Source organism: Sorghum bicolor, chromosome 6 (genome assembly GCF_000003195.3).
Source record: "Sorghum bicolor cultivar BTx623 chromosome 6, Sorghum_bicolor_NCBIv3, whole genome shotgun sequence".
Lineage (NCBI taxonomy): Eukaryota > Viridiplantae > Streptophyta > Magnoliopsida > Poales > Poaceae > Sorghum > Sorghum bicolor.
This window is the reverse complement of record NC_012875.2, coordinates 35,889,732-35,905,514: the sequence shown is the minus strand read 5'-3', so window position 1 is coordinate 35,905,514 and position 15,783 is coordinate 35,889,732. Positions and strand designations below refer to the sequence as shown.

Here is a 15,783-nt window from a genome sequence, read left to right as displayed (position 1 = left end):
TAGGTGTAGGAAGGATGGAATGACCTCTAGACGTAACAGGAATACTAGTGCCATTACCTACTGTTATTGAGGAGATGGAGGGGGAAAGGCGTTGGGTAAGCATACCATCCGAGGACGTCATGTGCGTAGAGGCGCCGGAGTCAACGACCCAGGGCGATGTGCCCTGCAGTTGCATGTTCTGCAGGGCAGCGATGAGGCCGGCTGCATCCTAGGTGCTGGTGGAGGTGTTGGAGCCGCTGGAGGACGCCTGGAGTGGAGCGAAGGCGGTGTGGGCCTGCGGGGAAGGCCCGAGGATGCCCTAGTTGCGCCCAGCTAGGGCACCAGGACCTCCAGGGGTGCTAGAACCTCCCTGGCGGCGCTGTCCAGGAGGGGTGACACGCTCTCCAGGGGCTACACGTTCGCCGGTCCAGGGATTGAAGCCCCAGGGAACGCGTTTGTTGGTGCTGGGGCTGCCGGAGTTGTTGGAGAAGCCGCCGGAGGAGTTTGGGAAGGGCTGCTGGGCGCCCTTTTTGGTGTTAGGGCGCCGGCCACCCTGCTGCTGCTGCTGCTGGAAACCGCCATTAGAGGAGGCAGCAGCCAGGAGGGCGGCGGCAGCACGCGTCTTTTCGTTGTTTTGCAGCCGCAGCTCCTTGAGGAGGAGCTGATGGCGTGCGGTGGCGAGGGTGAGGGGCTGCTGTCCGGTGATGTTTGTCGGCGACGCCGGAGTAGACCTCGTTGAGTCCGCGCAGGAGGTTGAGAACGAGGTTGGGCTCAGATACAGGCTGCCTGACGTCGCGCAGTTCGTCGGCCTTCTCCTTCATGCGAACGCAGTAGGCGTCGACGGACAGGTCCCCTTGAGTCATCGAGTGAAACTCGTGATTCACTGGAACACCCCGCCGATGGCCGTCCAAAGAGCGCTCGCCGTCTGCGTGTTGTCGGTCATGGCGGGTTGAGGACGGCGTTGGAGACGGTGCTGTACATCCATCCGCGGACGCAGAAGTCAGCCTGTGACCAGGCCTCGTCGGTGGGGCGCGAGGTGGAGGCGGTGGCGAGATGATGCAGCAGCCCGAACTTCCCACACGTGGCCTGGAACGCCGTTGACCACTTGGTGAAGTTGGAGGGCTTCAACTCGAGGGTCATGGGGACGTGGGGCTTGATGTTGATGCTGGCAAAGGGGCAGATCACGGGGGCAGAATCGGTCTGAAGGGCGCCGCTAGTGGTAGAGTGGAGGTCCGATTCGGTTCCCATGGGAAGGGGGCGGCGCTGGAGGAGAGGATCGCGAGATTAGATTGGGATCGGGACCCGGACTTCTGATACCATGTAGAGAATTAGATTAGAGGGCAATTGGCCACACCTCAATGGGAGGGGGGCGCCTTATGTTATATAGGGCCGGCTGGCCTTGCTGTACAAGGCAAGGATAATTCCCTTGATTTACATCTGCTATCTATAGTAACTAATCCCTGATTTACATCTGCTGATCTGCTATCTATAGTAACTAATCCCTGATTTACATCTGCTGTCTATAGCAGCTAGGATATCTACAGATGGCATATTCTATTGCCTAACACACATGTCCAGCACATTCAGCAGCATCCAATTCCACAGATACACTGTTGTTTCTACAAGCAAACTGAGAGCAAACCATGCTGTGACTTTGAGCAGAAATCCATCAACGAGTGATGCTTGCTCACACCATTTCCCATCCTCTACAATATATAATAATCTCTTCATGTCATATATGACCCATTGGCTTGCTCTTCCACATAGATTTTGCTTCTCTCCATCTGACAAAAAATAATCTAGAAACCACAACCTTCTCAGATTGATGTATAGGGAACTGTAAATAAATATGCAGGCTCCTACCCTTGTGATACATCCAGACAATAACCAAGGAGATATACACTCCATAATTTGTGAATACATGCAGGCCTCTCCAACATTAAACAATCTCCTATTTGCGTAACCCATGGCAGAGATGTGACAGTAGTATCTCATCTTTGCTAATTGCAGCCATAGACACATGCCAAGTTCTGAATACAGTAAATGAGGTCACTGTCTTTTCTGGTGACAGCCATGGAGAGATCAATTGCACTTTGGCTTGGCAGTAGCTTATCCCATGCCATGGCTTTGGTTGTCGAACCTCAACATTGCTGCTCCAAAAATCACTTGCTCAGGCGGTGGGGGTGGTGGAGCGGGGAAAGGGTTGGTGCTGGCCCCTGTGCCCACCATGTTGCTAGGTGTAGGAGTCCACGGCGGCATGCCGAAGGGGAAAGGATGAGCCATGGCGCCCATGACCAGGCCGCCAGTGGCGTTAGAGGTAGGGTCGACGACGGTGTCGGTGGTCGCGGCATCCACGGCGGCATCCTCTGAGCCCCCCGTGCCTGCGCTCGGTTGGCCCACCGCGCCTGCGCTTGGCTGCAAGGGAGGGTCGCCGACGGCCGGCTGCAGGGGAAGGCCGCCCATACTAGGTGGCTGGGTGCCCGCTGCCGTCCCCCGGAGCTGTAGCCATGAGGAGGGGCGCCGCGCCAGGTGGCGGCGGGCGGGGCGCGCCCTGAGCCGCGCTGGGAGGAGGGGGCCAGGCGCCACCCGTAGCTTGGCTGCTTGCGCCCGCCCTAGGATGGCCGTTGGCGGCGCTGGACAGGGCCAGTGTAGCGGCGGCCGCCAACTGCGCCCACGACGGTTGGAGAGTAGGGAAGTGACCGAAGTAAGTTGGGGAAGGTGGAGGGGAGGCGGCTGGCCAGCCATGGCACCCGCGGCGGCGGCCCAGGGGGGCTCACTGGCCAGCGGCGGCGCTAGAAGGGCCTGGCGGCTGGGAGGAGGGGGGAGGGAGAGAAGACTAGCCTGATACCATGTTAGAATTAGGTTTTCCTCAATTAGGCTAACCCTAGACAGGGTAGCAATATAGTTGCCGTACATGGGCCTACATTACTCATACTCCAACATTCGAGAACGGCTATTGCTGGCCCAGGATGTCATGACGGAGCATCAGAACAAGAGGCGCTTGGAGTATTCAGTTGGTGACTGGGTTTGGCTTCGTCTTCACCAGGGCGCGCACGACTGTTGGCATCACTGCGGCTTCCTCCTCAAAGTTGGGGCCTCGCTACTTCAGGCCTTACCAGGTCATCGAGCGGCTTGGTGCTGCTGCTTGTCGCCTTCGGCTTCTTCCTAAGGCTCACATCCACAACGTCTTCCATGTAGCGCTTCTAGGGAAGTGCACCTGAGATATAAAGGGCACCTTAGATTGATTTGTAATCATGGAAGAAGAAAATAAACCTCCCTTAGGCGGGTAGGGTTTAACCCTTCGATGGTGTCTGCGAGCGGTTCTGCCGTAGCCACAAGCGACCAACCTCCACCGCCCTTGCCTCGCTATCCTCTGCGTTCCAATTCTCAATACCAGCTGCTGCTCTGATCCCCCTACGCTCTCCACGTCGCCCACGCCATATCACCCTATTGCCATTTTATGAAAGATTTTGATGTCAACTTCAAATACTGTTAAATACTGACATTCTGCATATTCTCCGCAAAGGAGTCAATTTGACATGCCATACAAAGCCAGCCAATTACATAATCACTAAAGTATATTTGATATAATGGTAGATATGCATGCACAATCATTTTAGGTGAACATTGCATAGGCATGGATCGTACATCGATGTGAAATAGTAGATAGGACATTTCCAAACTCTAGTACGCCCTACATTTTGAAATGGAAGGTGTATCCTTTTTGTAGAGAATTAGGGAACGCCTCACACCCAATTAGGGGGAGGGGGGCTTTCATATATATAGTCAAGTACAACTTGTAATACAAGCAACATGGTATACATTTGTTAGACTATACATATCTCTAATACTTTTATGTCTCTAATACTTTTATGTCAACTTTAAAGAAAGAAGCTAGAAGAGAGAAGACCAGAAAGGCATAGAAATAATTATTTATATATGATTCAAAAGCATGAAAATAAGGACATCACATATAGTTTTTCATAAGTATAACTCTGAATTTAACAATTAGATATTGCGAACTAATAAATTTGGCAAATAATATTTGCTGTTTAGACTTCAGAAATTGCAATTAATATCTATGATTCTAACAATTTTGGCACTGTATTCATAAGAATGAGAAGGCATTGTATGGTAAACAAGTGGAAGTAAATTATGGAAAGAGCCAACAGGTGTGAAATATACAAACGAATAACTGGGAGAGTGATGCTTTAGTGTCTCTTATTTAGCATTTGAGAACCATTAGCTGACTTTGTAGTTGCAGAAGGATATGCCAGAATATCATACTATTCGTTCTTAAGGGAGATACATGATTGTTCCAGACTGCAACAACTATGCAGTTGCATTTTTACTAAAAAAATGATGTGAAATTCATTTTGTCGTCTTCATTCAGTGGAAGAGCCAGCCACTTTTACAGATGATATTAGTAAAGCAAACACTTAAGTGCTTGTACAATTGTTTGCATGACCAAATTGAATCCCACTGAGCACTGCTGAACCTTTTTTTTTTCTTTAATTGATATTTTCTTTGAAAATTTAGTTGAGATATATTTGATCTTGTGGTTATGGTATGCCAGGTTCATGATGGCAGGTGATGGTGTTAAACAAAGACATATTCTGCAAGAGGTATAATTTTCCCTAAAAGCCATTGTTTAGTTTAGCTAATTATGGAGTCGATTAGGAGGGACTAATCGAATCTTCTTATTATATTTCCTTCATTTAATTCTACAAGGTGTTGACACATTTTAATAGTCAGACCTTCAATCTTCAGCCATGGCCTCACATGATGTGAATTTAGTTACTCAAAATAAAAAAAGTAGCGTTGCATTGGTCACATGTGGAAGTATTATGGTTAGAATTTGTTGTGACATTGTAGTATAATAGAAACTAAAAGTCAGTCTAGTTTTGGAGACTGTACTGAGTCCAACCATGATTTATATTTTGAAATGGAGTAGTATATACACCAAAAAACTGCCAAAACTCGAGTCCCTAAACCATGAAACTCCATTCCAAGCCAGTTATGGAATGAATCAGAATATTCAGTGTTTGGGCATCATTAATTGATGACTTGACCCAGTTTGGCTTTGTGTTAGTCCACTACATTACATTGTCTTGTGTAACCTGGCTCCTGGAAGGATTAATGTTATGTGAGTAGCATACTTGCTAATGTTTGATGTTACTAACCTTGAAGGTTTGAGAAGATAATGACTATATATATATATATATTAATAGAGAGAGAGAGAGAGAGAGAGAGAGAGAGAGAGAGAGCGTCATGGGCCATATGGGCCTATAGTAGATGAGCCTTTGTACTCTCTATTCTTTTTTCTTTGAACACACAGGAGAGCTGCATATCGATATTTTAAGGAAAAAAAGGAGTCTAGATGACTCATTCCCCTTAAAATGCTCTCTGTCTATTAGATCTTATTGTTAGGATGCTTCATATAAAGAAGAGTCAATAAGTAGAGGCCACTAAGAGATTAGTGGGAACCTCCCCCCAACCCCCCCCCCCCCCCCCCCCCCAATCCCTTTGAATAATTTGCTGCTGGTCTTGCACGACAAGGCTGTAGCTTGGTGACTAGAAATCTGAAACTGCAGACCAACTTTGAAAGATTGAACAACAACCAAGCTGTAGTAGGAACACTTGACTAGGAGTAGTGGGGACACAGAATTTTGGTAGGCCATTGTGTCTCTTAGCTAATAAGTATTGCAGGCTTATCCTGCAGCTAGGGTAGTAGACCTTGACTGTAGTTCAGCAGCCCACCTTCTCTGGTTTCAGTTCTCTGTGTATATAATTGTAGCCCTGGTAATGTGATATTCAGTTCAGTTGCCACAACCAAAGGGCAGAGCCTTGGCCAATGCGCTTCTGCAGTGTGTGTGCTGTTCTCACCCCTTCTTCTACCTCTAGCCATGTGCTGGTAAGCTTACTGCATACCTGTGCAGGGCAGCAAGGGACCAACAAGTGGTATCAGATCCGTCCAGCTGCGTCGCCGGACTAAGTGCCGGCGATGGCACCTGGCTCAGAGACGGGCGAGAGCAGCGGAGCTGCGGGCTCCGCTGTGGGAGGCGGCAGTGTTGCTGGGGCTGCCCAGCCACGACAGGAGGTTGTCGTGCGTACGGTGCGGGAGGTCAGCGGGATTAGTTGGCCACAGCTGACTCGCACCAACTATGGCGAGTGGGTGGTGACCATGAAGGTCAAGCTCAGAGCTCGACGGCTCTGCAATGCCATTGACAAGGGCACCTACAATGAAGAGGACGACATGTCAGCGATGGAGGCTTTCATCGCTGCTGTGCCAACGGAGTACATGGAGCCATTGGGGGCGAAGAAAACTGCTAAGGAGGCGTGGGAGGCCATTGTTGTGATTGCGTTGGCTCTCGCGCAAAAAAGGTGACGGCCCAGTTGCTGAAGCGAGTATGCCAACCTTAGTTCAAGGACGGTGAATTGGTGGAGGACTTCTCCTTTGCCTGTAGTTGCTCATCATCAAGTTGGGGAGCCACGGCGTCACCATTGACGAAGAAGAGGTGGTCTCCATGTACCTACGCTTCATGCCAGTGAAGTACATCCAGATCGCTCTCTCCATAGAGATGATGCTGGACCTGTCCACCCTCACTATTGAGGATGTGATTGGCCGTCTGCGTGTGGTGGACGAGCGCATGAAGCAACCCACAACAACGACGGACAGCGGCAAGCTGCTGCTGATAGAGGAAGAGTGGGCTGCCCGGATGAAGGAGTCTAGGGAAGCCTCCTCCAGCCACGTTAGCGACGGCAAGTGTCGTGGCAAGGCTTCTTCGGAGAAGATCAACCCCAACGCCTGCCGACACCTCGGGAAAGGAGTGCCCAAATCGCAAGCAGGGGAGAAGAAGGCCGAGGCTCATTTGGCGCAGGCTGATGATGATGATGATGATGAGGCCACTCTCCTGATGGTGACGTTCTGTGCAATGCGTGACATTGAGGCCAAGGAGAAGGGAGAGGTGATGATGGTACAGGAGCACGGGAAGGCTTGAAGGCTGTTAACCTCGATGAGCCACGCATCCAAGTCCACCTCGGACATGTGGGCAGCGAGCAGGAGCAGCGATGGTACCTAGACTCTGGCACCAACAACCACATGACGGGTTCCAAGGCGGCCTTCTCTGAGCTCGAAGGGAACATGACCGGCACGGTGAAGTTTGGTGACGGCTCAAGGGTGGCGATCCGAGGGCGCGGCACCATCATCTTTAGTTGCCGGAATGGCGAGCACCGCGCGCTTACGGATGTGTATTACATCCCGCAACTGCTTTCAAGCATCATCAATGTTGGCCAGCTGGATGAGCACCGCAGCGAGGTGCTGATCAAGGACGGTGAAGAGTTGACTTCCCGCCAAGGTGAAGAGGTCCCGGAACCAGTTGTACCTGCTTGACTTGAAGGTGGAGCAGCCCATTTGCCTGGCTGCACGGTGCATGGAGGAGCTGTGTCTGTGGCACGCCCGCTATGGCCATCTCAGCTTCGACGCCCTCGGCAAGCTGGAGAATATGGTCCGGGGGCTGCCTCACATTTAGCACGCAGGCGAGCTGTGTGACAGCTGCCTGGCCGGGAAGCAAGGAGGCTGTTCTTCCTGAAGTATGGATCGTAAGTACTTCATCTTGCTTGTGGGTGAAAGCAGCCGGTTTATGTGGCTGCACCTTCTGCTGAGAGCGGGAAGAAGCTGCACGTGCTGTGAACTGATCGCCGTGGTGAGTTCATCTCTGTGGAATTCGCTGCGTACTGCACAGATGGTGTAGTGCGCCATCACACCGCTCCGTACATGCCGCAGCAGAATGGTGTGGTGGAAAGGTGCACAACCAGATGGTGGTTGACATGGCGAGATCCATGATGAAGTCTAAGATGCCGGCGGAGTTCTGGGGAGAAGCGATGACCACGGCAGTGTTCATCCTCAACTGCGCGCCGACCAAGGCCCTGAAGGGCAAGATGCCATTGGAAGCTTGGCATGGACGCAAGCCTAATGTCTCCTTCCTCGGGACATTTGGATGCATTGGCCATGTCAAGAACACAAAGCCCCACCTCGGCAAGCTGGAAGACAGAAGCAAGCCCTTGGTGCTGTTGGCCTACGAGGAGGGCAGCAAGGCCTATCGGCTCTATGATCCCAAGGAAGGCAAGGTAGTGGTCTCTAGGGACGTAGTATTTGATGAGATGGCTGCTTGGGATTGGGTGCAGCAAGGTGCCGGGGAAGCTGGTGGTGTCAGCAGCACCCTGGTGCTGTTGGGCTACGAGGAGGGCAGTAAGGCCTATCGGCTCTATGATCCAAGGAAGGCAAGGTAGTGGTCTCTAGGGACATAGTGTTTGATGAGATGGCTGCTTGGGATTAGGTGCAGCAAGACGCTGGGGAAGATGGTGGTGTCAGCAGCACCTTCACCATCGAGCACTTAGTGATCCAAGGAGGAGGTGCTGCTGGAGGGCAGGCTGCAGCTGCTGCTGCCGCTGGAGAGCAGGCTGCTGCTGCTGCTGCTGCTGCTGCTGGAGAGCAGCACATTCACCTCCACTACAGTTCCTTGCGATGGCAGGACAACGGACACCGCCACTGGAGTTCGCTTCTCTACCCACCGACATCGACGAGTACGTGGGCGCCTTCCACGACGGCGACGAGGTCTGGTTCAGATAGGCCGACAACATTGTCAGCGAAGAGGGATCTCTTGGGTTTGCCAGTCGGCTTCTCAGTGACCTGTTGGCCACACATGGATCAGATCAGGGTAAAAGCCCAGAGGGCAGCTTGGCATATAGCCGCTTGGATTGGAAAATAGGATTACAGGACTTGGTTACGAAGGGGTGCTGCCACTGCTTATATAGCCTAAGTGGGCAGCCACCTACTACAACATATTCTCTAGCAAAAGTAGATGCTTGACCTACTTGGTTTCCAAGGCACCATGATCAACTTGGTTGCCAAGGAACCTGATAAGTACTAGACAGTAAATAGTAACTGCAGTAAATAAGATACATAGCACTTGGCAATGTTTTTGAGCCGTTGCCTAGTCGTCGCCTAGGCGACAAGGCGTGGTCGAGGGCCTGGGCGTCGGGGTCGCCACGACCTCAGCATGTATGGCGTCCGCCTCATAGGATTAGGCGTCGCCTAGGCACGAATGGCGTCGGGCGGACGCCTACAGCCGCGCCGCGGACGCTGGTTGCGGTGAAGGGCGCGAAAAGGGGCGTGGCCCCGGGGGAAGTCGAGCGCGCGCCTGCGGGAAAAGTAAGAGGGGCGGGAAATCGACCGCCCGTCCGTCCAGATAGCCTCTTCGCGAGGGAAATCTACCGCGCGAGTCATTTACAGCGAGTGCGGGCAAGGGGAGAGGAAGAGAGAAGGCAACAGACGGACCTGGAGCTCCGCTTCACTGCTCCTCTGCTCGTGCCCACCAGCCAGCCGCCCCTGTCGCGGGAGCCGGCCCTGCTGCATCTCCGCTTGTCCATCCGCCCCTGTCGCGGGAGCCGGCCCTGCATCGTCGCACGTTGCTGCTGCAGTCCGCACCTGCTCGTGTGACTCTGCCTCGAGTCTTCCCCGTCGGCCCGCCTGTTGACTGCGCCTCCGTCGGGTACTTCCCCTTCCGCCTAGTATGTCCCCCCCGCCTCCACTCTGCTTTTCCAAATCCTGTGTACTCTGCTGTCTGCTCTGCTCTGTATACTATAGTCTACTGTTGCTCTGAAGTCTGAATCTAAATATTGTATACTGTGCCTCCTCGTGCTCTACCCCAAATCCCCCAGCCCCCCGCTCCTCTGTTCTGCTCCCCCAAATATCCCAGGTCCTGCCATCTCCTCTGTTTTGGTCCCCCAAATCTCCCAACTCCCTGCCGGGACCTCTGTTTTAGTCTCCCAAATCTCCCAGCCACATGCCGCCTTTTGTGTTTCTTGGCTTTGCCTTTGGCCATGGACTGGTGCATGTACTCTGCTCTTAGCTAGACTAGTGTGTATACTCTGCTTTTAGCTACACTAGTATGTATGGGCTCAAGAATTGGGAACGAACAAGGTATATGTGCTGCTCTAGTATCTAAAGTTCTAGTCTGCACAACGCCTAAAATGGGCGTATGGCGTCGCCTAGGCGTCCGCCATAAACGCCCAGGCGTTGTGAAGGGGGTCGGGCGCCACGCCTCGCCACAACGCCTCAAAAACATTGGCACTTGGCTTAACTGACAATCTCCCCCTAAGTCTAGTGCTAGTTGATCTGCTTAAGACCAATCCTCCTCATCTCATGAAACTTGGCCTTGCCCAGGGACTTAGTGAGTATGTCTGCAAGGTGATCAGTAGTGGCGATGTGGTTGGCCTTGATGCTTCCATCTTCCAGACAGTCTCTGATGAAATGGTATTGATCCTGATGTGCTTGCTTCTGTTATGGAAGATTGGGTTCTTGGCCAGGGTTAAAGCAGACTTGTTGTCCACCTTTAGCTCCACAACATCAACTTCCCTGCCCAGTAACTCCCAGAGCAATCTGGACAGCCATAGAGCTTGAGTTGCAGCAGTGGCGGTGGCTATGTACTCTGCCTTGCATAGAGGCTCGTCGTCGTGGTAGACGTCAATGCGGTCCTCGTCGCCAGACAGTGGAGTGGTGAACTCCACCAAACGCTGACGGGCCAAAGCTGCTGGTGCCGACCTTGGAGTTGTCGGAGAGTGGGGAGCCGGTGCAGGAGTGCGTGGTGTAGCCGGTGGTGTTGGACTCGCTGGTGGTGAAGGCGGTGGTGGGCTCGCCGAAGCTGATGGCGAGCCGGGTGCCGAGGAGGGCGAGCTCGGTGAGGACGAGTTGCTAGCTCCCCCGGCTCCCTCCAGGTGGACGTAGTCGACGACAAAGTCCCTAAGGGTCGAAGCTGAGCCGTCGTCCACCGCCTTGTCCCAAGTCTAGCCTCACCCTTCGTCGAACACGACGTCTCGGGAGATGCGGACGTGCTGTGTCGCAGGGTCGAGGATGCGGTAGGCCTTGGCGCCCTCCGCGTAGCCGATGCACACTCCTGGAGTGCTCCGGTCGTCGAGCTTGCCGACATGAGTGAGCTCCTTGGCGAACGCCAGACAACCGAAGACGTGGAGGTGGCTCACCACCGGCTTGCGCCCGTGCCAGGCCTCGTACGGCGTCATGCCGTCAAGCGCCTTGGTGGGCGAGCGGTTGAGGAGATGGACGACGGTCATCACCGCCTCTCCCCAGTAGATCGCCGGCATCCCTCTCTGCTTGAGGAGGGCGTGGGTGGTGGTGACCACTGTCTGGTTGCGTTGCTCGACGACGCCGTTCTGCTGCGAGGTGTACAGCGCGGTGAAGTGGAGCTGGATCCCCTCGTCGGCGTAGTGCGCCGCGAACTCGGCTGCCGTGAACTCGCCGCCGTTGTCCGTGCGCAGCACCCGAAGCTTGCAGCCGCACTCCTCCACAGCTGCTTGGTGGTGCTTGATGGCGTCTGCGGCTGCCCCCTTGGTGTCGAGGAGGACAGCCCATATGTAGCGGGACGCGTCGTTGATGAGGAGGAAGTAGCGTCGTCCTCCAGGTGTAGCCGGTGTCACGGGGCCGCAAAGGTCGCCATGCATGAGCTCCAGCTCCTTGGCGCGGAAGCTTGCTTGGCGGGGAAAGGGCAGCCGTCACTGCTTGGTGAGGACGCAGGTGTCGCAGAACTGCTCCACGTAGTCGACACACGGCATGCCCTGCACCATCTCCTTGTTGCTGAGCTGCTTCAGGGCCTCGAAGTTGAGGTGCTGTTGGCAAATCTTAACGCACACCGGCTAGAGTAAGATGTGACAAGTATCTAGAAATGGTGGCGCCTAACCAGCACTGCTTAATTGCAAGCCTGAGCTGTTACTAGGATAGGGTGTCAGACTACCCTGAGCAACGGCTTCAAGAATGCTAAGCAACGCTAAACTCTAGCGGTGATGCAAGACGTACCAAGGGTAACTCTGCAAGCGCACAGGTACCGCTGTATCCGCGGTGTTGTAATTTATAGTTCGCTCACAGGAAGCGGGCTAAGACTCTTAATAAATATATGGATGGATATCTGTGGTTTGTGTCTACTCAATCTAAGTTCACTAGTGCTAATAAAAGGGGTAAGAATAGCAAAATAGAATAATAGATAAGTCAGATAAAGATAAGTAAAGATAACTGGTAGTGAGCTAGCTAGGTGGGAGGACAAGTGAGTAAGGACTCCTATGTATCTAACTCTACTTCTGTGTTCTAATCCTAATCAATGTAAATGACTCAACTAGACTAGTATCCAAACAGTCTTGTGTGGTGGAAGTCGACTGCAATAGGAGGACGAAACTCCTATCCAAGCGGATCTTTGTCTTATGGGCGCCTACAGACCTTACCCGACGTGAATAGAACCTACTGGGAGCAGAGGCCTGTCACGCTTCGCTGCCGCCCGCTAACAGGTTTGATACGGTGGCATCCACTAATAAGCGGTAGCCTAAGCACCTCGCTTACACTAGTCTTATAACTTCAACTATCACGTAAATAGCCGAAGCCCCTAATGGTAGTGGAACACACCCAAGGTGTTGAAGACACTAATCTAACTAAGGCAACTACACTAATAAGACTAAGACACAACACTACTACAAGTATAGTAATGCACTAAGCAATACTCAAAGTAAAGACTTGAAGTAAATACTTAGTAAAGTAAAGAAAGCCTATATTAATATAAAGAATGTAATACAAGAGAAAAGGTACAAGAGCTATACCAGACTCTCCAGAAGACAGCTCCGGAGATCCGAGCTTCGCTCGACTCGACTCTAACTCCCACTCTAGACTAGACTACACTACACTTGATCTCCTAAGTGGGATTTGGAAATGAAATGATAGATGGAAGATGTCTTATGGGAGATGGAGGACCCCTCCTTATATAGGGGTGAGAGAGGGGGTGCCACGTCAGCGATCCGCGTGCTCCTTCCTACTCCACCCTTGGATGCACCGACCTCCCAACCGCCTTAGATGGACGGTTGGAGCATTGCCACACATGAGGAAGGTCGGTGGGAGTGAACCGACTCCAGATGGAGCCCACATGTAGGTCGGTCGACGTGCCCTTTGGCTGACAGTGGGTCCCACTGACCTTCTGGAAGGTCCTTAAGTCAGTGGGAGGCTTGGCCAGGTGGCATCACCCAATTGGTCGGTCGGCCGACCGACCTTTGGTGCCCCTGGCCCACCACTGGCCTCCTGGTGGTGTCCCCACTTGTCATGTGAAGTGTTGTCCAAAATTGAGTCTAGTTGCACACTTGCTTGCTTCCATGTGGGCCCAAGGATCCATGTGCTAAGTGTTTGAACCGTTGAGGGCAAGCACATTTGGATCCAAGGGTTGGGATTGACTCCTTGGAGTATGCCATGGCTTATGCCATGGAGGGGAGCCCCTGGAGGGCCCAAACCCTGGTCGGTTGACCTGGGTTATGGGGCCCATAAGGCTCATTTCCTTCTTCCCTGCATTGAACAAGCTATGAGTACAAGTTGAACTTTATTAGTGATAAATATGTTCATATGATGCTTATCTTTCTTCAATCGAGGACTGTTGATGGGCTTTTGAGTATATAGAACTGGGTATTATTTCCCGTCAACAAGATCCCAAAGCGCTCGTGCCACCGCTAGGCTTCATCATCCTGCCGAGCTGCAAGACAAAAGGGTTGCGCCACCTGTACGTGAAGAACGTAGAGGCGGTTGCTTCCCCTGTTCACCTTGGCGAGAAGTCGGTGACGAGGATCCCAAATGCGAAGTACGCCGTCCTTGATCTCCACGCGCAAGCCATTCTCATCCAGTTGTCCCAAGCTGATGATGGAGTTCCTCAGCGTGGGGATGTAGTAGACGCCGGTGAGCAGCCGATGCTCGCCGTTCTTGGCGACGAAGATGACGTAGCCGGCGCCCTTGATCTCTACGGCGGAGGCGTCCCCAAACTTGATGGAGCCTCGAACATCGGAGTTGAGCTCGGTGAAGAACTCTCGCCGACCTGTCATGTGGTGGGTGGCGCCGGTGTCGAGGCACCACCCATCGATCTTGTTGCTGCCGCCGGACCTGCTGCTGAGGAGGGCGTGTGCCTTGGGCTCGTTGAGGTGGAGAAGAGTCGCTGCAGCCGGTGCTGCTGGGGGTGGCTTGGTGCTAGCATGTGTCATGAACAGAGCAGGCTGCTCCTCTGCCTGCGCGACGTGGGCCTGGGCGCGTCGTGGCTACCTGCAGTCCTTAGCCCAATGGCCAGCACGACCATAGTTGTTGCAGCAGTCATCCTGTGCCGGCTTGGGTTTTTCGGCGGCGGCGCCCTGGGCACCTCCGCGGGCACCTCCGTCGGCACGCCCTTGCGCCCCGCCCTGGGTGCCTTTGCGTGACTTGCCGCGCTTGCCACTCTTGCGGCTGGGTGCTGCAGAAGAAGGCTCCCCCTTCTTGTCACCTTGCCCGGCAGCCCATTGCTCCTGGGTGAGAAGGAGCTTGGGCCCCGAGGAGGGTTGTGGCTTGTCACTGTCGACGACCTTGAGGCGACCTATCGCCTCCTTGATCGACATCGTGGAGAGATCTAGCAAGAGACTCGATTGAGCGAGCCATCTTCCTGTACTTCTCGGGGACGCAGCGGAAGAGCTTCTCGACAGCTCTCTCCTCGCTGTAGGTGTTGTCACCAAACTGCACCACTTTTTGCAGCAAAGTGTTGAGACGGAGAGCAAAATCATCAACGTCCTCACCTGGCTTGAAGGCCAGGTCCTCCCACTCCTTGCGGAGTTGCTGCAATGTGGACTTGCGGGCGTGATCACTGCCGATGCGTGATGCAGCAATGGCGTCCCAAGCTTCCTTGGCAGTCCGCTTGCTGGTAAGCGAGAACTGCATCTCGGTCGGGACTGCAGTGATGAGGGCATTCAGTGCCCGTCGATCCTGGTCGTAGTCGACGTCGCCATACCGGACTGCCTCCCACATGTGCAGCACCTGAAGTCTCACCTTCATCACCGCAGCCCACTCAACATAGTTGGTCTTGGTGAGGGTAGGCCACCCACCACCAGGGCCAACGTCCCTGGCAACAGCCTGGTACCCGTGGTAGCCACGGTACCGGTTCGGGGAGAGAGCCACGCGGCCTGCGAAGGCCGTGCTCTCCCTCGACCCGTCCACCGCCGTTGCCATGTGTGCCTCCTCCAGGAGCGCCGCCGGCTCCACCACGGTACCGGTCCGGGGAGAGAGCCACGTGGCCTGCGAAGGCCATGCTCTTCCTCGACCTGTCCACTGCCATTGCCGTGCGCGCCTCCTCCAGGAGCGCTGCCGGCGCCTCCACGCCTGTCTGGACGGCGGCCATGCTCGTGGGCGTGCAAAGCTGCCCACTGCGCTGCTCGCCGGCGTGCTGCATCTCTCTCCAGCAGCTCTAGGTCTGGGTCAGCACTGTCATCAGCAGCGATGGAGCTGCTGTGACTGCTGCGCAGGTCTTCAACCTCCGCTGCCGCTGCACACGCTGCATCTGCAGCAGCTGCTGCCTCCACCTCCGCTCTGGCTGCTGCCAGCTCCGCTTGGGCCAGCCTCGACGCCCTCGCTGCTGCTGCAGCGGTCGCTGCCGCTGCTCGCCTGCGCTCCTCTGCTGCAGCAAGGTCGACCGCCTGCCGACGCCGCGCGCTCGAGGTGCCCGAGTGCTGAGACTACCCTTCTACGGCCATGGCGTGCTGCTGTGCGGAGAGCAGAGGCAGCTGGAACAGCTGCTGCTGCCAGCTGGGGCTGCTGCAAGGCAGGGAGCTCGATTGGAGAAGGGATTGAGGAGGAAATGCTTAGGCTACAGGATACTACGGCTCTGATACCACTTGTTAGTCGTTGGATCCTTGCTCTAGGTGTGAGCAGGATCCTTACTCTCATCGAGAGGATAGCATGTGTGAGAAATAACC

The 15,783-nt window shown here is 54.0% G+C and overlaps 1 protein-coding gene across 2 annotated transcripts in view; it reads left to right on the top strand.

The window, feature by feature from the left end:
- LOC8070809 (methyltransferase-like protein 13) overlaps positions 1 to 15,783 on the top strand; it is a 37,407-nt gene that overhangs the window by 11,481 nt on the left and 10,143 nt on the right. For both annotated transcript variants that reach the window (XM_002447643.2, XM_021462497.1), the window contains one exon: positions 4,556 to 4,604. In XM_002447643.2, coding sequence (XP_002447688.1) covers positions 4,556 to 4,604 — 49 coding nt within the window. The remainder of the gene's footprint in view (positions 1 to 4,555; positions 4,605 to 15,783) is intronic.